Source organism: Passer domesticus, chromosome Z (assembly GCF_036417665.1).
Source record: "Passer domesticus isolate bPasDom1 chromosome Z, bPasDom1.hap1, whole genome shotgun sequence".
NCBI lineage: Eukaryota > Metazoa > Chordata > Aves > Passeriformes > Passeridae > Passer > Passer domesticus.
In genome coordinates this window covers 61,208,564-61,232,100 of record NC_087512.1, presented here as the reverse complement: position 1 = coordinate 61,232,100, position 23,537 = coordinate 61,208,564, and the positions used below count along the sequence as shown (strand labels likewise).

The window sequence follows — 23,537 nt, the reverse complement described above, 5'->3', positions numbered from 1 at the left end:
TCTCATCTCGGTCCCCCTTTCTAATGCCGCGGTCAGAATAAGTACATTTCTAATGTACCTGGGACAAAGCGCTTCTCATTTTCTGGGAAGTCCCTTCCTCCCCTGCCACTGAGAGCTGATGTGCTTCTTCTGATATCTGGGCCATCTGTGACTAGTTGAGATACTTGTGACTTTTATGATCATCATAGAATTGAATTTCATAATGCCATGTTGCTCACCAGCAAATGATATCTAATTGAAAACTGAATTCTAGAAAAGAACTAGCACCATCACATGTTGAAATACAGCTCTTGTCAGATGTTCTGTTATAAATTGTTCTAATACATGCAAGTCTTTGTTCTGAAGAGTGTAGAGTAGCAGCCGAAGAGTTTTAATTACTGATATGGTGGAGGCTGCTTGTGTTCCTCTTGTGTTCATTTTGTTTTTAAAACCACTCTTGCTTATAGACTATGAGAAGAAAGTGTGTTCATGTTGAATGCTTAAGATATGCCTGACATAATATGAGCTAAGGTTTTTGTCAATGTCATAATTTTTAAAGTACATGACCATAGCAGCTCTTGCTCCTCTCTAGGCTCTTATTGCAGAGACTGTAGGCAGCTATGATACCATGGATCTCTTCAGGCACACAACTGAACTCAGTATGCATGTAAGTGTAACAGTTATATTGTTCTGAAGTTTTTGTATGTCCAGTCTCTCTACTTAGGAGATAAGTTTGGGTTTTTTTAGATAAACATGTCTTGAATAGTGAAACTGCCACAGTCATGTTTCAGATGAGATTGTCTGGCTTCCATGTTGTTGCTGACTTATGCTGGTATTGTATAGCAGGCAGTTACTTAATAAATTTCTTTAGTCCCAAGGGTTCAAGAAATCAGCTCTTTAAGTCATGAAGAAACATTCTCTGTGTTCTACAGAACTGGATGCAGATCAAAGGCGTAAAATATTTCTGGAGAGAGAGAGCAAGGATACTGCCAGACCCTGTGTTCTGAAAAAGTGGAGCACTTATTCTTTCATAGCTTTGTTTTTTGCCTATTGTTTGTACAGTGATGCAGCACATTATATGAAAATGTAAGAATTTGCTTTGCTCAGATGGCAAGTTAAAAGTATGTGTGGAGTAATTCAATATGGTATGTTCTTCTGCTTAACACTGATGCAGATTTTTAGCCAAAACTCTGTCCTAAAACATTGAATTAGTATTATTATAACCTGCAATTATTTTGCTGTATCTTGAGCAGGTTTAATGATACCTATTTGGGGGGGTGTCTGTTTGTTTCTTGAGACCGAGGGAGCAAAAGGCTATGCCCACTGGGTGTGCTCAACGCTGCAGGATAAAGCCAACAGAAACACTGAACTGTATCTCTACAACATTGTTCAAATGAATGCTATACCAGCAGCCCAAGTGGTCTTGAGTAAATATACAGGTAGGTAATTTAAATACTTTTCTAACCTGTCACGCCTAACAGATGCATTCAGAATGAATAGATAAACCTGTACTAGTTCTGGGCAAGAGAGGTCTGCCTGAGGTGCGGAGAGGCTTTTAGCTGTAAACTAACTGAAACAGGGTAAGCAGACCACTTACCAATTTTCATTATCACACAGCAGTTAAATGGATATTGGTTCTGTGTGCTTACTCCTTCTAGCTGTTTCAAAGACCAACGAAAGTAGGGACTGGAGCCTTGTCATGCTTCTCATAGGGTGTTTGCTCTCAGACTCCCTTTGCGTGTGTCTGTATGCACAGGTAAAGATAAGTGCCTGATCCTCTGCCTCTGTGATATCAAGCTTGGCAGAGGATTGTTCCTGTGTGCTCTGTAACTCAATATTCTCAACTGTATGATTTTGTTAACATTCAGCAGGTGATGGACTCTGATTTTGTGTTTGTTTCCAAGCCAGCCTCCCCACTGGATATGTCTAGTCTGGAAAGCAGATAGAGGAAATGCAGATTTTCATTAGTCTGCAAGTATTCCTGTAAATAAATCATTTGAGTAATCTGTTGCTGACTTTTGAGAGCTAGAAAATACATCTCACAGTAAATGAGATGTGAATATAAGACTGTTATTTCTTTGTGCCTTGTTGTTAAAGGGGACTCCAGCAAGCCTTCCTTCCTGTTCTGGGGAGAAAAGTTATTAGTCTGAGATGAGTTGACAGGTGACAAATTTGTGCCACAGCAATTAATTAAAAATAACAAAATGACTGATCTTGGAAGGGATCATAATGGCATCTGATCTTACCTCCCTGCTCAAGCAGGGTTGTCCTACACCACACTGTACAGAATTGTTTCAGAATGTATTGAGAATAAAACCTAGGATTCTACTAGTATTTTACTAGAGTTAGTGCAAGATGAATACTTTCCCATTTCATTGAAAAAAAAATCTGTCTGCTGAAAAACTTAAAATATACTGAGTGCATTATGCATTAATGTTACATCACAACATTTTAAAACATTTTCAAGCCAAGCTGATGTCATGTTTTGGGTCATCTAGCATTTCTGTATTTGCCTGCAAGCTGGTCAAAATTATTCTCGTGAGCAGCTGACAGAAGCATTTGACAAAGTGTTCAGTGGATGTACTGTAGCTTCAATGTAGCGATGGTTTTGTAATGCTTTTTCACAGCTTACTGATCTTGTTTTCCTACATTGTCAATTTTGATTTTCTAGAAAGAAATCCAGATGATGCTTCTGCTTTCACAATGTTTGGGTTTTTGAATGAGTATCTGCATCTAAAACAGCAGGCAGCCTATGCCTATGAGAGGTAAACTGTACACCCTTGGAAGGCTTAGAAAAGCCCCTTTTCCTTGCACCAGCTGAAAAACCTAAGGGTTTTTCTTTTCCTTAGATAAACTTTACTTTCTCAGTTCAACAGTACATTTCAATTAAGTGTATTGTAGGGGTGGGTGTGTGGATGTTCCTATACCAAATTTAGAAAAACAGAACACAGAACTGGAAAAGTAGAGATGTCCTAAGACTTGTATGTCTTACCATTACACTAACTAATTCACTCTGTGGGATTTAAATGAAATTGAAGGAGAAGGCAAGCTTGGTTTTAGCTTTATTCTCTGTCCCACTCTAATTAATGGAAGTAGTTGGCCTTTGGGTTTGTTTTGGGTTCATTTTTCTTCTCTCTTCTTTTCAAAGAAGGGAAGGTGGCAAGTGAAACAGTATTTGGTGAATATGTTTGTTGATGTATTAAAACAGTGAAATAGGCTCTGTTTATGTTTAATTAGTGCAGAAAAGCTTTTGTATAAACAGTTGTCCATTTTGCTCTGAAAACTTGTCAAAATATGCATCTTGTAGTCAGTTGATAAGTAACATTCATTGTGGTTAATTTTAGGGCAGCTTCACTGCTGAAAACCTCAGAGGATACTGAGAAATACAATACAGCAATGCAAAACTATGGCAGGTCACTATGGTAAGTGTTGGTTGACTTTCTGAGCCCCTAACTTCAGCTTTGAAGGTAGTGAATGTAGCAGTACAAAATATGGTGAGGCTTAAGGTGAAAGATGGTTGCTAAAAATAATCTATTCAACTTTATTCCTAACTGTAGACAGGTTTGACTGAACTTTGTATTTGCTCCAGAAATAGGTAGTTTTATTTAAAAAAATCATATTGTAAGGAATTGTTATATGTCTTCACAGACTACAGCATATCAGTGATTCCCTTATCCTTTGCTTGATACTAGCTTGTCTTAATGTAGTCTGTTATATTGTCTCCACAATAAGTTAGGGGTTTTTTGAAATATTTTTTGGTTGGTTTTTTTGGGGTTTTTGGTTTTTTAGGTTTGTTTGTTTGTTTGTTTGTTTGTTTTTTACAATCTTGACCCTTGAGCTATGTGATAGCTTAGTCTGAATAAATTGCTGCTTCAAGGTTTGTTTAAAAGCCCTTCTAGCAAACCTTAGAATTTATATTGACTTTCACAACCTGAAGCGTGTGAGGTTAGGGTGTTGTGTACCTGTGTGTGGTCTTTCTGCTGATGAATCCCTATACTGTAGTACTACTCACAATTCTAAGTTCCCTTCATGATGCCTTCTGGTTCTCAGGGAATGCAGGACATAAGTATGTAGACTTTCAAATTTCTCTTTGATGTGAGATAGCTCAAGGTCTACTAATTAAATATTTGTTAGCTCTCTGGGGAAACCTCATATATTCTTGTACATGACACTGAAACTTCTAACCTGTGACAAAGTGATAATTCACTAACTTCGGGGAAGATTTTAGAAGCAACTCTTTAGACTCCTGAAATCTCACATCCAAGCTGTATGTGTGTTATTTCATGTGTGCAATTTGATCACACACAAGATCAAATCTCTAGTAACTGATAAGTAGTTCTAATAAACACAATCAGATGCTGTTCTTTCCATAATGGTCTTAGAACAAGAATGCTGTAATCTTTCTGTGTGTGCATTTTCCTGTCTGTGTGCATGATATGCTTTTACAGAAAAAAAAAGCTTGATTTGCTTTTTGCATGTTACTCCTTTGCCGTTTTGTCCCTGTGGTGATCATTAAGTCATTTGCCTTATATATGGCTGTCATTCAGATGTGCAGGATTTCTTCCTATCAATTGTTTTTCATGCAACAGATAGTTGGAGAGAGTAACTGCTATACCAGGGAAAGGGTGGGGATTACTGCACATTCTTGTCCTAGTATTGCTCTTTTCTAGGTGTCTGTTTAAAACTACTGTGTAATAGAGGACGCTGGTCCTCAAGGACAGTTTGTCTGAATTATAACATCCTTCCCACCAGTGACTGGGGTTTTTTTCCACAGTGCTCTTGGGCGGTGTGATGAGGCCATTGAAGTTTACACATCAATACCCCTAACAGAGTTTGATGGCATTGTGGGGCTAGCATTAGCTTACTTCAAGAAAGGACTCTTAGAAGAAAGTATCAAAGGTAAAATTCAGAGCATTATGGAACACTTCTTTTGAGGTTAATCTTAACAAAATTTGTTTGTCTAACCAACCTAGCTAACATTCAGTGTTTTGCTCTTTTGTGTAAGTCTTATTGTGTAAGTATAAACACCAGAACTATTTTAATACCTTGAGTACCATGTGCAATTTTGGGCACCACAATAAAAGAAGAACATTAAGCTGTTAGAGAGCATTCAGAAGAGGGCTGTGAAGATAGTGAAGGATCTGGAGGGGAAGCCTTATGAGGAGCAGCTGAGGTCACTTAATTTGCTTGGCCTGGAGAAGAGGAGACTGAGAGGAGACCTCATTATGGTCTTCATCCTCATGAGGAAGTGAAGGGACAAGTACTGATCACTTCACTCTCATGACGATTGACAGGACTCTAGGAAATGGCCTGAAGTTGATTCAAGGGAGGTTTACGTTTAATATCACGAAAAGATTTTTCACCCAGAGGGTGGTTGAGTACTGGAACGGGCTCCCCAGGGAAGTCGTCACAGTGCCAATATTGTCTTCAGATCAAGAAGCTTTTGGACAATAGTCTAGGCACATGGTGTGATTCTTCAAGGGTCCTGCACAGTTGTACTTCGTGATGTTGGTGGGTCCCTTCCAATTCAGCCTGTTTTATAATTGTGTGAAAATCTATTAGTAGCGTCCTAGTATTGCTCAAATGTAGTAAGGAAAAATACATTTCTTCAAGTGTGGGATTCTTGTCCATTAAGCTGTTTTTCTCTGAGCCTCCCTTGTTCTGAAGTTAAATTATTTTTCAGGAAGAATCAGTTGTAATATAGAGAAGAGAAGACTGAGAGGTGATGTCATCAATATAAATGTCTCAAAAGCAGGTGTCAAGATGATGGTGCCAGCCACTTTGCAGTGGTCCCCATCAACAGGGCAAGGCATAATGGACATCATCTAAAACATAGGTTCCACCTCAACATGAGAAAGAACTTCTTTACATTGAGGGTGGTTCTGAACAGGCTACACAGTGAGGTTGTGGAGTTTCTCCCCTCTGGAGACTTTCACAACCCACCTGCAGAGGTCCTTTGTCACCTTCTGTAGGTGGCCCTACGGTGGTAGAGGGGTTGATCTCCAGAGGTCCTTCCAACTCTAATTATTCTATGATTCTCTCATAGGAGATTAATGTGGTGTTCAAAGCACTTCAGCTTTAGTGGTAAATACAATTGTACTGTCATGTTGCACACTTCTGAGATGCGCAACTTCATTAAAAGGTATATGCAATAATCAGTGTAGAAGTGTAGGTGCTCACAAAGGAACAGTCAGCTCAGTGTTTATTTTGTATTTGGAATGAGTGTGTCCATCTGAACTGCTGTTTCGTTTCATACATGAACTATCAGAGGGAAGTATTTATACCATGTTCTTGCAGGTTTTTTCTGAATATCCCAGTGCTGCTTTTCATTTCTGTTTCTACTTGCTATGTGTTAAACAACTCCCAGGCTCCAAATAGTAAATCTGGTATTTCCAAACATAGTTACTTCCAAAGTCTTAGTCAACTTGTTTTTGTCTTCTGCTTACGATTTGAGTTGAGAAAATACAGCCAACCTGAACCTGAAGTGTCTCTCTGTTCTAATATCATGCTATCCTAAGGGCTGTACAAAGGTTGTGTTTTTTCTGCTCTCTCAATTGAATTTTTACCAGCCTATGAAAAAGCCTTGTCTGTTGCCGAGTCTGAAAAAGATAAAGCACATATCCTGACTGCCTTGGCAATAATAGAATATAAACGGAACAAAGTGGATGCTGCAAAGACATTGCTGTTTAAATGGTGAGTGGAGGGAATATTCAGAATGTGATATTTTATTGTTTTTATGGGAACTCAGGTTCTTTGTGTATTGCAGCATTAAAAGTGGAAATGGATGCAGTGTACTTATTCATGTGATATGTCTGGTTTTCTTTTATTGAGTGGAAGGGCTGAGCAGTTTGGGTGTCCAACATCCTTGAAGTTTTGAAAACTTTATCTTTAAAAATAATATTACTTTGTAATTGTCCTAAGCACTAGGCAATGGTTTTTCTCATTAGCTGTAAGAACTCTGAATCATCAGTGAAAATCATTTCAGTTGAAGTTGTCAAAAATCTCAGAAATTATTGTGTTCCCAGCAACGTAGACCAGGACAATCCTGTAGCTTTCCAATGAAAATAAACAGATCTCTACTAGTTGAGCAGTTAAGTGGTGAATGCCTGTTATTTTTCAAATCTGTGGAGGCTAAGTAGCCTGTGCATCATTATTAGCCTTCTAGAGCTAGAAATTAAGAGTTACCATCTCACCTCCCAGAGGGAACTCTCTGTCAGTAGAGAACTCTAGTAGTGTCAGTGTCAGCCTGTCTTACCAGCAGACTCGTGAACTTACTCACACAGTGAAGGTCCATTACCTAATACACTCTAATGGTTAGTTGGCTAGGAAACTGATATTTCCTACATCTTATAAATCTCTGCAGGCTTCTCTTTTTGTCATAAACATGAACAGTGAGAGTCTAATGACACTATATGTTTGTGTTTAAAACAAAAAGGTAGTGAATGGCTTAGGAAAGAAACATCACAATGAGTATGTCTAGATCTGAATTGGAAACAGAGCTACAAACAGATTTTCGTTCATTTTACTATTAGGAACAAAAATTATGCATTCTGGTGCAATAGATATTGTCATATTCTTGACTGGAATTTGTGCTAGATAACTTGAAGTGCCTGAGTAAGCACTTGCACGTGAAGCTTCTTTTTTCATTTCTCATTACCAGCTTAGCACAGAGATTTTTAACTGTGGGTATATTCGGATAACTAGTATGATAGTGTACCGTTTCCTACTTGTCAGAGAGTTCCTTTGCTGGCTGTTCAAGTTCAATTAACAACTTTTTTTTTTTCTTGCTAGGGACTGAAAACAAAATATAGATGCTTACATTCTTGTCTTTTTTTTTAAGGCAAAAATAATCATTAAGAGCTTGATTAGGTGCTTGTAGTCACCTGGTCTTCAAGGATATAGATCTAACCTGATCCAGGATCCCACAGAGTGTTAATTCTCTTTCTTTCATGAGACATAGGAGCAAGAGGACTCAGAAGTAACAAGAACTCTCATGTTATCAGTGAGCTTAGTTTGTGCTCCAAAATAGTTGTCTCTTTACTTTTCTCTGGCTCAACAGCTCATTAAAAGAACCTAGTACGGAAAGTCTGAAGGCTTTGTGCACGCTGGGATTGGTAAAGCAAGATGCAACACTTGCAACAGCAGCCCTGAAAGAATTACTGAAGCATGAAAAAGGGGATGATGGGATTTATGAGAGATGTCTTATTGCATCTGCTGTCTATGCATTACAAGGTAGAAATGTGGCAATCCAGAGAGAAGTCTCCAAAGCAATACACAGGTATATAGATTGTCTTGCTCTAATTGCCTTGTAAATGTATTGCTCTGATTACATTGAAGAGTAAGCAAACCTGTTTCTTTGAATCATTATTCTAAAAAAAATTTTTTACAATTTTTTTTTTAGAATAATGATTTTTAGAATTATTTTTAGAATAATAATTTTTAATTTTTTTTTTTAAAAATTCATTCATGAAGTCCTCACCTAAGGTTGTACCTTTAGCAGACAAGTTTGCTTTCTTATTTATGGAATCAAATAACAGAAGTTTCATAGCTTATTCAGTGTTTTCTGATTTTGTTTTGGGGGCTTTTTTGACAGGTAGGTTAGTTTACTCCTCTGTGGAACCATTTTTCATCCTGTGTATCATAACCTTCAGCATAGAAAAGTCCCTTGTGCTTTTATTTCATATTTGGCAGCCTTTGAAGCTGTTTCTTCCATTAACTGTCTGTGTTTAAATTCGATTTGATTAGCCTTAGCATTCTGAGCCTTTCAGGAAGGCACATATCATAGTCTCTCCAATGGTTTTCGGAAACTATTTTCATGCAATTGTTTTTTTCCAGCTACAACTAAAATTTCTTGTTCTTCATACTATGAAGACAAGACATGTAGGCCTAAAGTTTGTTTTCTTCCATGAATATTAATATGCCTGCTGTACATTGTATTTCTTTAGTTAGCAGTATAATTTCAATGTTGTGTGGTTTGTTTTTATCCATGTCTATCTTTTAAGACATTGCATTGTATTCTTAATAGAAAAAACTCTGTTAGATATTTGTAGCAAGTGCCTACTGAGTCTGGAAGACCAGGTGCATATCTAAACCAGACAGTCTAATACCCTTTTCTTTCCCTAGTTACCCTGATAATCCTGCCCTTTGGTCTCTTCTGTCTCGACTAGTTCCACTGTATGCATCAAAAATGCCAAAAGTAAGTGTATTACCAAAAGTAAGTGTAATACATATGTGCTATTTACATTCCAAGTAGTCTGTGTTGTTTCTTAACTAAAAAAAAACACCCTTCAGTGTGTGGACTTTCTCCAGTTAATATGCAAATGTAAGGCTTACATTCAAAGCAGTGTGCATCTGCATACTGAATTTATATACCATTATTTACATCTTCCATGAGGTAACAGTTCTTGAAGTAAACTTAGAGGAAAGATCTGCTAGAATTATGCTAACAATAAAAGGTTATGTATAATTATGTATAATTTATTTTGTTTAGTTTTATAGAGATATGTTTATGGAGATATGTATATAGATATGTATGGAGATATAGATATATAGATATAGATATATAGATATAGATATATAGATATAGATATATATATAGATATATAGATATAGATATATAGATATAGATATATAGATATAGATATATAGATTAAGATTTACCTATTTTTGATTTGGTTAATGTAATCATCTTCACTTTTCACATTAGTCAGTGTTTCCTTGCCACTTTTCTGCTTATTATTAGCTTTCCTCCAAATAAATACTCCTTGCCTTAATTTATGCTAATTATATAAACAGAAATAGCACCTGAAAACAAACCCTTTTCAATATGGGGCTGAAATATGAATAAACTCTAGTCTAGAATGTCTCTTGCTAATTTTTTATAAAAAGATCATGCTGTAAGCAAGGACATTGCCTCATTGTACAAATTTTGTACTTGTGAATAACAAAAATAAAAATATTTTGGCGCTATATATTGCATAAAATCAATTAGCCATGTAATTAAATCAGTTGGTTTTTTTTAATCTTGCAGGGAGGAGCTGTGGCTGGAAGTGTTGCACATGCACTTGATGTAAACTGTGGAAAGGTTTGCCTTTCTTAAAATTCAGATTTTGTAATTCCATAAACAGTCCTAAAATTAATTCTGTCTGATCACTTACAGTGTTAAGTAACTCTTGTGTTCTGTTTTATAGGAAGTCCTGCTGAATATTGCAGTTAATCAGTTGGTAGCAGGATGTCACATGTTGGAAGATAAGAAAAACAATCCTCTGAAAAATATTCAGAAGGCCATCCATGTCTGTCCAGGTTACTCTTATTCTCAAACACAGTAGTGATTGTTCGTTTTTTTATCCATCAGAAGTATGAATTACTGGATTAAAGTAAAATCTGCTTTTCTTGGGTTGATTTGTTGTTTAGGATTATCCATGTATAATGCTTAGAGTGGAAATTGTCACTTTTGTTCCAAATTTAGCGGAATGGGAATTAAACCAGACAATCAGAAAAATATGACTGGGTTTTAAGGCTTGTTCTAAACTATGAGCAATTTCTTAATCTTTCAACAGGAAAAGACATAAGTATTATTTAGTATACTAGACAAAATTGAAAAACATATATTCCCTCAGTATGTAACACCAGACAGAAGAGAATTTCATCACCCTTGAGATTTTTTATTAGAAAAGTTCTGTTATGTGTGGATTATGAACTCTAGAGAACTCTGTGGTAGTCTTCTTCCTGTAGCATATGAAGTGCAAGCCTGGTGGGGTTTTTAATTGCTAATGTTTACTTGATAGTGAAACACTAAAACATTGCTTCTTCTAGAGTCATTTTGCGCTGATGCATAAGACTGGCTTGCAAGTTAAAAATATCAGTTGCTTTCCTAGAGGAAATATGAGTGTATGACTGCTATTTAAAAGCAGTATACTTTACATTTTACTTTGTTAGATCTTCAAGCTTTGTTTCATTTTGCTGGCAAAATTAATTATTTTAGGGATGAAAATTTAATAAATATGAAAGATAAATAAAATCTTTAACTGAGCTCTGTCCAATTCAGGACAGAGATTGCTCTTACAGTAGTAGGTGTTCTTCACAGAGCTATTTAAAGGTGAAGCTGACACAGGAATTAGCTGTCAGTGAAAGTAGGCACCTATTGCTATAACTTTCATGCTGGTGGGCAGAACAGACTGTCTGCCACTTTGTGTTTTGTTAAAACTCTTCAGTGAAAGCCAAGATTAATCTGTGTAGTCAAAAATAAATTGGCAGCTTCAGGTTAGCACACTGAAGCTATCTGTGAAAAATATATTAGCTGGCTTTAGGAGCAGCATCTGCCTTTCATAATCTGATGAATCTTACTAGTTAGAAGCAAGTAGTTATCACTTTCCTTGGTTTGAACTCAGTTACTTCTCTTATTGTTGACATCTTATTTACAGTGTATGATTCCATTGATAGGTATGCTTTTATGCTTTATCTGGTAAATCCCATTCTTAGTGAACTACCAGCATATTTAGAATGGGCATGAGTTCCCTTTGACCATTCTTTTCTAGATAATCCTGTTGCTTGGGCAGTGCTAATGGCAGCCTGTCACGCTGAAAACACTGTTGTCTGTCTAAACAACACTGAACCGAAACGAACAGGTCTAGAGATGACACTTGTGTCTACAGTTTCAGCCAAAAGTAAGCTATATGAGTTTCCTATTTAAAAAAAGCAAAATGAAATTATCTAAGCTCGCACTACTGTTCTGAACTTGCAAATAGGCCGAAGATTACTCAATAGTGGTAATTACTCAATAACTGTAATTGTATTTTACCCAAAAAACTGTTAAATTCTAATATACACATAGGTTTAGATACTTAATGGCAGCTTGCTTTCCCCTTCAAAGCTTCAAATGCTTTTCTAAAATAGTATTTCTGAACTCTGATGCCTACACCCATGAAGGTTGTGGATGTATTACATTGTAGCAGCAGTACTTAGAGGAAAAGGCTAAAGTAATTTTGAGTTCTGTAACTCTTCCAATAGGTGGTCATTCTTGCTCAGTACCTGTAGTGTTTTGACAACTGAAATTAAAGTTCCATGTTTGATTGATCTCAAACCATTAATTTAAATGGTGTATGCTTATTTCCCTCATGCATTTGATTTTGCCATCTTTCAATGTTCCTACTAATGAAGGGAGCCATGTCACATTAAAAAGTTCTCCCTTACCAGATCTAGAGCCTGTGACCATAGTGTTGTACTACAGCAAAGATACTAACCTGTTTAAGTGTGTTGTCTGTCTTTACAGCTGGAGAAAGTAATCTTCCACATAATTATGTCCGTACTCTTGAAGACTGGTGTCTGTGTCAAGCTATTACCAGTCTAGGGGAAACTGGTAAACTGTCAGAAGCTGAAGCTCTTTGTAACAAGGTATGATGGTGTCACACTGGCAGATTGTGATAGAATTGACAGAAGCCATTATTTTTTGTGCTTTATACAGTAAGGTAATGTTTGAATTAGAAACTGTCTGTTCCATAATAGCTACAAAATACAATAGTTCACAGAACCACTAAATATTCTGATTTGAAAGAGACACACAAAGATCAGATTAAGTCCAGCTCTGAAGTGAATGGCCTGTATGAAAATCAAACCTTCAACTCTGGCAGTACTGGCACCATGCTCTGACCAACTGAATTGATGGTTGACATATTCTCCTCTCCCCAGTATACTGTTTGCAACATCAGAACTGTGTTAATAGTTGAAACAAGTAGCATGTGTATCATGATAAAGCTGAAGTCTGTTCTTTCTGCCTAGAATTAAGCAAAATATCACCAAAATTCAGGGCAAGAAGTCAGGATAGGAGTCATACATAGGACTTCAATTTCTTCTGGGTTGTGTTGGTACTTTGTTTCAGAGCTACAAGTGGATGCTACAAGTTTAATTATAAAAAAGAGAGTTCTTGCTGCAGCTCAGCTGTGGAAGGGAGCTGTGGGCTGTTAACTTCATTCAAGAGGGTGTTCATAAGCGGAAGACTTTGCAAAAGATAAGCAAAAAAGCACACCTCCCTGATTTTCATTAAGGAAAATTACTAATCGCATGCAAAATATGGTCCTTGTTTTTGGGTATATTTCATTAAAGTGGATGGGAGTTAAAAGAAGAAAAAAACAAACAAACAACAAAAAACCTAAACCAGACAAGCAGATTGATGGAACATGCTGGTTTTCAGGAGGAAGTACTTTCTTACCTCTTTGTTTCCTTGGTGAGGTTTTTTCCTTTTTTGGCCAACTTGTCTACTGACCTGCCTTATATTAGCAATGATTGGAGATTTTGAGACATACAAGGTCTGTCCTTCTCCCAGTTTGGTGTGGGGGAAGGTTGTGGTGGATTTTGCTTGTATTGTGTCAATTTTTGTTTGATGAAATAGCCTGGGGAGAGGACAGTCAGTGTCTGCAATTAGTGTAGAAAAAAGAATGGCATATCCCTACCACAAACTCTCAGTGGTAGTTTTGGACCCCAGAATTCTCAGAAGGCAGTATAATTGGGAGTGGAGAGTCAGACACTGCTGTCATTCAGTTGTGAAGGATTCACAGGCAACATAATTTGTTTTAAAATGTGTGAAAAATTCAGGTATTGTTTGTTAAACCTGTTCCGAGTAACAACTCTTGGAAGTAGTGTGATTTCAGCACAGAAAATAACATGCAGTGTGGTTTGCAGAAGATTCACATGCTCCACCTGAGCAGAGTAAAGCAACAGATAGCTCGTTTTCTGTCTTTGCTTTTTTGTGTTGGTTCAAAGAAATACTCTCTGGATACCTGCTGTTACTGAATAGGAAATGTTTAGTAAAGTGCTTCTGTTCCAGTGAAAATAAAGTGTCTTATCTGGGAGAACTAAAATTGCTTGAAGCATAATCAAGGTCCCTTTTAGCCTCAAGACGGGTTTTTGCCTATATTAATAGGCCCAAAGTTGTTAATAATTGTCAAACCAAGTGAGAGCTGTCTTTCAGAAACCAATAAGAGTAGGAAATGTAAAATATAAATTTAAAATGTAAAATTGAGCTTAGACTTCAAATGTATTTTGAGGACAGAAAAAATGTTACCTGTTTTTATGGGTCAGTCCCTGGAATACTCCTTTGTGCAGCAGAGGAGAAAAACGCTGTTTCAAGCACCCTGAGAAGGCTTTCAGTGTTGTTTTCTATAAAGAACAATGTGGAAAATCTAAGTGTCCTTGATATTGGAGAATGATAATTCTGACTGTTTTGGTTTTAGGGTTTAAAAGCCTCCCCTGAGCACCCAGCTCTGTTTTTGCTTTTGAGACAAGTTCAGTGTAAGCAGCTGTTGCAGTCTCACAAAGAACTTCCAGACAACATCCTGGAAGAACTTCGCAAGACAGTCATGTCCAGTTCATCCTCAGCTGCAGCCTGGCAAGTAAGTGTGAATCTTTTCCCTGACTAGTGTGCCATTCTCACACCTGCTGCAAGAGGGTGAGCATTTGTTTCACTGCTTGATTTTGTTTATCTGCTGACAGTCACTGACAGAAAGAACAGCTTAAGTTCTATTTGTTCCAAAGTTGAAACATCATGTTAACGTCTATAGAAGGTGAAATGTAAAGTACTGCTAGTAAGACCAAGCAGACATGGAGGCAGGAGAATTAAAAGCTTGAGATAAATGTCTGGAGTCCCTTTGAGTGATCTATGATTTGATATGTGAGCAGAAACAAATTAAATACTTCATAACTTCATAAGAATAAATGGAAGTAAAGGGTTTCCTGTTGCAGTAGAACACAATTTTTTATTTAAGGGTCTGAAAACCTGAATAAGTCTCTTTCTCCATAATGTCCTGACTTCAGGTTCTTTTGAGTAAGTTGACTGCAGAGAATCACTCCCAGTAACATTGTTCATTAATTCCCTTCCGTGGCATGATGAGTAATCATTTCTAATTGACACTAAAGTGCCAAATCTCACTTCATATGCTGCTTCTGTGAGTCTATCTGAGAAGTCTCACACATGCCAAGAGATCCTTTTGGTGATGCAGCACCAAATAGGTTCATTTTCTAGCAGCTGCTTTTCAGTTTACAGTTATTATCTGTCTTTGCCAATGTAAGTAGCACATTGTTTAAAAAAATTACGTGAACTTTTAGTGTCCTTTATGTATCTGAAGGATTGATGATGCTCCTCTCTGAGTTGATAAAATAAAACAATGCTTGTGGTAAGATTCAGTGAAGTTGTTTTCACTCTTAGAAGATCAGTGCAAGGCTGCTTTACAGATCATGATCTTGCTTCTTAGAACGCTGCACATCCTCTTCTCTTCAGACACACCAAGAACATTATTTCTGGGGAAGATGCTTTTTTGATGCATTTTCCTGTGATTTGTGAGGCTTCATCTTTCTGAATATAGAACTCATTCAGGTTGAATTTGCAAAATAGGGGGCACACAAGAAATTATTGTATCCTCTTTTTTAATAACATTTTTTAAATTAAATTGGGGTTTGTGTACATTCTTCAAGCATCCCTTGCATAGCCAAGTCATCTTCCTTACAAGGGAGAATAAGTGAAATGAGTGCATATGATGTGGGGAGTGGGAGGGGATGATTTGTTTTAGTCTTCTTAATCCAGGTCACAGATAAGATACCTGTGAGGAAGATCTTTTTCATCTTCAATTAAAGGAACTATTTCTCAGGGCTTAGATAGCATTCTGAAAAATTTTGCTGCTACATTTGCTTCTAGTGGATAAATGTATGCTTTTATGTTTTCTGTCTCTAGACTTCCTGTGAGTTTGATTTATCCATTGTGATGCCTTACAGTTTTACTACATTAGAGGGGCCATTAACTTTTCTTTCTGATTAAGTTTTTGGCTTCTGTCTACATTGTTACATGGGATTTTAGGGTGCTGCTGGACTGCTGCTCTGATGCTGTTCTACTTTTTGTGCTGTGACTTGTCAGGAAAATAGAGAAAAGTAGATCTGGCAAAGCTGCCTTTGTGCCTTTGCATGGAGGTTCTCTTCTTTACTTCTTGAGTGCTAGACATCTTCCACTGTAAAGAGCTGAGGCTGAGGGAAGCTTTTTTCCCTTCACATGAATGAACATTTTACTCTAAAAAGCAGGCCTGCATCTTGATGTCAAGAATGCACAATCTCACTAGTGCTAATTAGTATTTTCCAGTGTGTTGCTCTTTGTAATTGGGGGTAACTTCTATGCACCTGGAAACATTAATAATTTTTGCCTCCTCTAACACCCTGCACTCTTTAGCTAGGAAAAGTTTAGAGGCTTCTGCTCAAAAGCAAGGGAATTACTTTGTTTACTTGGTGATCCAGCAAAGAATATTTCTAAATATGGTTTGCACATCTTCATGCATATCATGTACATGTCAAGGATTTTCAAATATGACTGCATCTGCTTCAAAAAATGTGTGATGACTACAGAATTAAAGATAGAGAAGCTAGAAGCCTTTTCCTTCTCTTCATGAGGACATCTTGTGCTGGCAGAGCAGGCAGCAGCTGAGACAACCTATCAAAAAAGTCTATGAGTGGGCTAGGGAACTCTCAAAATAAGTTACTCTAGTGAGGTGTACTGCCAGCTCTGCAGCAGACTAATTTTTCTGCAGGGCAATGCACAGTGTGTTGTTGGAATGAGGACTGGGTGCATGGTGTCAGCTAATAGCATGCTGTGGTACTCTCATAAATTGGACTAAATGGTAATTATTACCTAATGGATGTGTATTTTGGTGGCTTCATAACTGATTTTGTTGGATGTTTATTTTCAGTGGCTGGCAAAAATATATCAGTCTCAGAGAATGATGACTGGAGCAGAGATGTGTTATAGGAAGAGTCTGCAGTTGGCATCACAGCAGGGCAGCTGGAACGGGAAGTTATCCAGCCTTCTCAGGCTAGCTATGCTCGCACTGGAAATCTGCATGGTAGGATAACCAGTACAACATTATTGCATGATTTCACAGAAGTTGGTGGGATAGAAGGTTTCTGTAGTCATAAATGATGCTCCTGTTGAAATGACTTTATGTTTTATAAATGATAGCTAGAGAATAAAATGAGATATCAAGGGGCAGTGGAATATTCTTAGAACATGTCTTTGTAAGAGAGGTTGCAATGTAATAATCACAGAGAACCACTTTGTGCCTAAGAGGCTCACTTGCTTAGTAAGGCTTATCTACAACAATTTTAGTTTGATCATCCAAATTGCCATACCCCTCAAATGTCTGTCTTATCAGACTGCCTCAACAGGTTTTTTTCTTCACTGGTGCCTGGAGAAATCAGTCAGTCATATTTCAAGTATTTTTATGCTGTATAGTCATTTCCAGATCTAATGTCTTGCACTGAAGTCTAAGAACAATCTAAGGTAATTGTATCTTGTGGAATAAAAAAAAAGTACTCTATTCCTTGCACTGGGGGGCAAGGTGAACATATCTCAGAATCTTGGCAAGTGTTTATTATCTTCAAGCAGTGTCACTCTAGAAACCTGAAGTTCACTACCAAATTTTAAAGTCTACTGTAAAATGTAGAACTGCTGTGATCTTGGCTAGTGCTTTTTAATAAATGACCCAGCTGTAATCAAAATCAGGCAAAGCAACCCCCATATATCCTGAGATCTTGTGTAAGAAAAGGCAGTCAGATTTACTGAGGATAAACCTGCAAAACTGTTCTCCTTTTTGGAGAAGAGAATTGTTCTCAATTTTTCTCACAAGCCCATTGCTTCCAAAGGCAGAATTTGTCAAGTGGCAGTATTTTTCCTGCTGTAATTCTGTCAGTTTTTAGTGGGTTTTAGGAGCTTTGTTCCTAATTGCTCCTGAATGCTTTCAGAGATCTTAAGATACCAACTAAATTGATTAATACTGTTGCTTCAAGGGCAGGCCTGAATTGCCAGTAAGAATAAACAAGACTTTGTTTAAAAATGTGGTTAGTATGAATTTGATTATCTCATCTCGACCTTTTCAAATGAGCAGAGAAGCTGATGAGTGGATATTTTTTTGGCATTTCTGCACTGGTTTAATGAAATGAATAAAAGCCTGGTGAAAAACTTGCTCAGGTCCAAGAAAGCTCTGTATTTGAAAATTGCTTGTCTCCCATTTATCTTCTAAATAAAGATTTGGTCACCCTTTCAAGTACAGTAATTTGAATGCTATCCAGACACAATGGGGATAATAACGTTTTTCTAAAGCCAGTTTTTCTTTCTTTGCTTTGCTTATATGCTTAAGATATATGGCTTTGCTCAATAGTTTCTCTGTTAGGTGATTACAGTCTAGGAATTGGTTTTGACTTCTGGTAAAAAATTATGTCACTTCTGGGGATAAATTTTACATTCTAGAATAGTTTTGTATGTGGTATGAAGATTTACAAGGATTTCTGAAGCACTACTAAAATCTATGTGAAAAAACAAAAAGACTATGTACATAAATTAGCATGGGGGAATGCTGGCAAGACTGATCCTAAATAAGTTAAGTTAACACAACTTTTCTAGTCACTTCTAACCACTGTTAGAAGTGGGGGTTTTTTTTAAACAAGTGTCTTTATAACCTGCCAAATACTTCTCAGAATGGCTTGAATTAAACCTGCTTTCTAGAGAGATGCAAATATACTACAATAAAGTCATTTTTCCCCTGCTTTTTCTGCTCTTTATTTTTTAAAATTTCTTGTTTTATTTATTCTCTTATTCTTAACTTTTGTAACAGGCTAATGTCTCAAATGAACACTGGCCATCCTTGGTTCAGGAGGCAACAACTGAAGCTTTGAAACTTTCTCCTTGCCCTTTGGCAGCTCTGCTTCAAGCCCTGCTACAGTATAATCGCAAAATGGGAGCAAGGTATGCATGATCTGTTAAGTTGTCAGTGGAATACAGTGTCTAAAAATACAAGTGGTCATTATCTGCAGATCTAACTTGAAGATCTTAAAGCAAGATCTTGAAAGTGGAAATTAATTCTTGAAATAGTGTGGCAGTTAAAAGGGAGAGGGGAGAAAGGGTTAGTGATGTGGGGAGCAGCCAAATCTTCCATTATTTGTGGGGGGAAAAAAAAACAACCACCCAGAAAAAAAAGAGCTATAAGACAACTTTTATTTTAAAAACATGTTATCTAAATAAATTCATCAGGGAGACTACACATTCTGAAAAATCTTCTAAAATAGCACAGTGGAAACAGATATCACAGACCTGACTACTGCTAGGATTAATTTTGATCCCAAATTTTACTCACAGTGAAAGTTCATGCCCATTCCTGAACAGTGGTCATTGTGGCTTTTTGAGGAAAGATTTAGGGAAAGGGTTCTTGGAATCTTGCTGTGTTGTGTATATGGTTGCTATGTCCATTTTGTCTTCTGTAGTAGTTTTGCTTAAACTATGGAAAATTGGAGGCTTTTGTATGGTTTTGTCCAATAATTCAGCCATTTTGAAGATATTTCTAGGAAACTCGCTTATGTTTTTTGCTGGCTCTTGAGATGACAGCCTAATGTGATTGTGATGGTTGTCGCTTACAATAAAATTAAGATAAAAACTTAATTAAAATCAGTCTTATTACTATTCCAGATATTAAATTACATGAACAGTGTATCACAAGATCTAACTGATCTGCCTAGGTGTTTCAAAATCCTGAAACAATAAATTAATCTTGAATACAAATAACAAACTAAAATATGTAACTTCTCAACAGCCTGTTAAATCACAATGTAGTGGAATACCATATTGGCTATAAAGCAAGAATTCTTAGAACAAGAGCCAAAGCTGATGGAGCACCAGTGAATGAATATGACATCCCTACGTGCAGTTGCCAGTTTTTACCAGATTTCTAATGGCACTGTGAATTTGAAAATCCCTTTGTTAGGTACATGGTGTGTTGGTGTTGGAAGGTAGTATCAGCCAAAGAGGATTTTAGACTTTGTGTAGTACTCTATTCCAATTACCTTCTCTTCTTCAATTTAACGTATTGTCTCTGTTTGCAGGAACTGAAATAAGGGCTTCCCGTATATTACTTCTGGCCATTGTTGCTTGCTTTGTTACGTTACGTGGGGCCTGCTCAGTTGAATTTGATTGGGTTATATTTTGATTATGTTTCCAGGGAGACTCGGCGAATGTTGGAGAAAGTTGTTTACCAACCGGCAAATCCAGAGACCATAGTGTCAGTGGCACGCTGGTACCTCCTGCAACATCTGTATGCCAAAGATGATTGTGAATTAATAGATGTAAGACAGTACACCTTATACAGAACTTCTGTCTATTTATGTTTGATATTGAACTTGCAACTGGGAAGTGGGGTAGAAGGAGGCTAGGAAGGTGTTGCTCTTGAGGTGCAAATGTACTTAAATTTTTTAAATCAACACCAGTTTGTTTGAATGTCTTCCATTCCTCCTTGTAGTAATGAAAAATAAAGTCTCAGTCCAAAGTTATAGAATAGTCCTAGAATAGTCCTACCTGTGCTTCTTCAGTAGACATGAGGACCATTTAATTAAAATTTTTGCAATAATGTTGATTCCCTGTAGCCTGGCTGGAACATGTCCCTGGCCCAAAAGATCTGAGCAGCAGAATCTCTATGCTCTCTCTTAATGTGTGTAATGGTACATTATTTTCAGTACATGGTAGATGCTGTATTAGTTTCTGTTGACAGTGCTTCACTAATGTATTTGATCAAACTTACAAATCCATGCAGGTCTTTCATGTAGTGCAAGTGGGGTGTCATTCATTTTGGCTTATAATGAGAACTACTTTTCTCCTCAAAACCTGAATACACTCTCCTATCCTCAGTTCTGCCCCCGGTGATGAGGGCTGTTCCCTGGTGAGATGTTGAATCCAATATAAAGTACATTTGGGGCTACATAGAAAATGGTGTGGACAAAAATCCATACACAGACATACACAGATAAAAAAATCTAGATTTAATGAGTTCAGAAAATCCTGGTGTGATCTCATTGCACTTGCTTTTGCAAAGTTGTTTATAGCCCCTGCTGATGAATATGATAATAATGGCTGGAAATTTGCTTGGTTCTGCTTAATAATTTTCCTTTTCAGTATGTATAATGTTGTTGGGTTACCAGAGATGTGCCAGAAGCTTATGAACATTAGGTTGCTGTGACACCTTTTTTTAAGGTCCCTCATAGAAAAGTTCCAAATATGATATGTGGAAAATAAATTAAAGAAGTATGAATTTAACTGGGGGAGGGAAAAGGATGTGGCAGTTTTTTTAAAGTAGCTGCAGAGAAGACTTCAGTTTGGCAAATGGAGATTTATACAAAGGTAAGATTTAGACAAAGCAGGGGACAAGTGTGTGTCAGCAGGAAAATAGGTCTGCTTGTTTAATTGCCAGCAGGTTAACCTGCCATTGGTTAATTGCCAGCAAGTAACCAATGATGCTTTTACAGAGCATTGGAAGTGATTACAGTCACTATAGTGCAGACTTTGTATCTTTTAAGTAAGTTGATGTGTATTTGTGAGTATTTCCTATTTGGGGATTATGGGTTAGATGCTCTTTTATCGAAACTGTCTAACAGGAATTAAAGTACATTTCAGATTGCCATTAAGACAATAACAAAAAAATCTTAAATTCTCAGGTCATTCTTTATTTTTCTCTGCAGGTGCTTATAGAAAATGCCAAAGCTAATGGAGATGTTAGAGCTCTGGAACTAAATGAGAAATTGTCAGCAAGTGCCTAGAATGGAGTGTCTCAAGCAAAATACTTTTATGTTCATCCAGTTGAATTAGTTCACCTTCCAGAAGCATATAGAGTTTGGACTGTTTTGTTTATGTCTGATTTATTTTTTCTGTTTTATCAACTGCAGCCTTGCCTTTAATTTTTCTTTTTCTTGAACAAAAGTAGGTTATTTTCATGTTGAGTTACACACATAAAATCACATTTATTTTGAAAAGAAAACCCTGAAATTTGCTTTTGTTTGCTTCCCCACTTAAACTTTGCTGCTATTCACAATAGAGTATTTCCTCCCTAACTTAGCTAGCAAACAGAATTCCCCTTATCTATTCACGTGTCGCTGTCAGGTCTGAGGGTTCTTGGGCTCTGATACCTTCTGGACCACAGCTGGGGCCCCCCGGGAGTACTGGCAGGAGTGGGGGCGCAGGAGATGGGTGTTTCTTTGGTCCAGGGATCTTCCAGGTGCCTTCTATCCCATCCGGGTCACCAGAACTGATGCCTTGTGAAGGCTGACCTAGAACAGAGACTAGATGGCGTTAAAGAATAAAGTAGGTATTTATTAGAAGGCCTCAATGCCTGGGCAGTACAAGAGCCCAGCCAGGGCTACACACAAAATGGTCACAAAACAGATGACTGGTCATGGGGTCTCACACTTTTTTAAGTTCTGGTCCATTAGCATATTGGAGTTAATTTTCCAGTTATAGCTGTAGGTTATGAAGTCCAATCCTTTTTGTTTTTCTCTCTTCAATCCACGTTGTTTATGCTCTTGGGCCTGAGATTTGGACGGTTGTCCTTGATCCCAAGCTGGGAAAGGAATTGCTTTGTCTCCCTACTCTGTGAAGAAAGCTTACCATCCCTTAATATGAAGCTTAGAGCTACACACTAAAGTAGCACAGAATCTGAAAAATATAAAAGCTAAAACCTAAGGCATAATTTCGACGTACAATTATTAACTCCACTGCCAGGATTTCTTGGCACAGAATCTTAAGAGCTGGGTAGTCGACAACTTCTGTCATCTCTTGTTAACTCACCTGCTGATTGCTTAACTGGATGCATTATGACAGCGATTCCTAAGATATGTTGTTATTTTACTTTTATGTACCTGAAAATAAAAAATGAATGAAGCAATGACTCTGACTTGTAAAAGTTACCATGAGGATGTTCACTCTGTTGACGGGAGTCATGATAGCGGTCCATTTTTTTGTCTAAATCTTAAAATTTCTGTCCAGCAGAAATTTGGCTTGTACAATCCCATGTTATAGGCAGGAAAGGGCACTTCAAAAGTGTGCAGTGGGACAGCATTGAACGTGCGCTTGCTTTTGGAGCCAGTTGTACTGGGCTTAGAGAAAATAGGATGCTGAATTGGAGTGCAAGTCACACAGGCTGATCTCTGGAGAGTGTGCCAGTCTCATTTCAAGAGGAAGACTTAGCTCATTGGGCTGGGGCTTCTGGTTTGTGGAGGTAAGATGAAACTTCTAAACAGCAAGAATCTCTCCTTACCTTCCACACTTTCATTCTCACTTTCCTTAAAACTATTTTCTTTACATTTAGGTCAATTATAGTTCACAGAGCTGCTGTCAAATAGCCTTGAACTATTAGTAACTGCAAATTTTAAATGGAAATGCTGCAAAAGGCAGACGTGACTCTCAAGAGTAGCTGTAACTTTTTTTAGCTTCCTGCTATTAAAAACCTGGAGACATGCTTGCAGCCTATGGTTTGTATCCTTGGCATATGGTCTTGGTATGTGTGCCACCCACTCTAGTGGTAGAAAAGCTGTCATCACCAGCCTCTTGGCAGCACAGTAAGCAGCTGCCTGTCCCTCTTAATCCTTCTGTGTGAGCGTTAGCCTAGACTCTGCTGTACTGTGCCCTGAATACCTTCTAGCATCTAGGAGAGCCGACAGGTGACAACACCCCAGAGACACCAGCTGAGTAACTGTCAGCTGTGAACATTCCATAT

At 37.5% G+C, this 23,537-nt stretch overlaps 1 protein-coding gene across 3 annotated transcripts in view; it reads left to right on the top strand.

Moving 5' to 3' along the window:
* SKIC3 (SKI3 subunit of superkiller complex) overlaps nt 1-22,728 on the top strand; it is a 48,269-nt gene extending 25,541 nt beyond the window's left edge. For all 3 annotated transcript variants that reach the window (XM_064403776.1, XM_064403775.1, XM_064403777.1), the window contains 17 exons: nt 572-646; nt 1,277-1,418; nt 2,651-2,744; nt 3,324-3,401; nt 4,754-4,878; nt 6,549-6,672; nt 8,039-8,257; nt 9,103-9,175; nt 10,010-10,063; nt 10,170-10,281; nt 11,517-11,645; nt 12,251-12,372; nt 14,208-14,366; nt 16,701-16,853; nt 18,621-18,751; nt 19,998-20,121; nt 21,508-22,728. In XM_064403776.1, the coding sequence (XP_064259846.1) occupies nt 572-646; nt 1,277-1,418; nt 2,651-2,744; nt 3,324-3,401; nt 4,754-4,878; nt 6,549-6,672; nt 8,039-8,257; nt 9,103-9,175; nt 10,010-10,063; nt 10,170-10,281; nt 11,517-11,645; nt 12,251-12,372; nt 14,208-14,366; nt 16,701-16,853; nt 18,621-18,751; nt 19,998-20,121; nt 21,508-21,585 (1,992 nt within the window). In that variant the 3' untranslated portion in view covers nt 21,586-22,728. The remainder of the gene's footprint in view (nt 1-571; nt 647-1,276; nt 1,419-2,650; nt 2,745-3,323; nt 3,402-4,753; nt 4,879-6,548; nt 6,673-8,038; nt 8,258-9,102; nt 9,176-10,009; nt 10,064-10,169; nt 10,282-11,516; nt 11,646-12,250; nt 12,373-14,207; nt 14,367-16,700; nt 16,854-18,620; nt 18,752-19,997; nt 20,122-21,507) is intronic.
* The last annotated feature ends 809 nt before the right edge of the window (nt 22,729-23,537 follow it).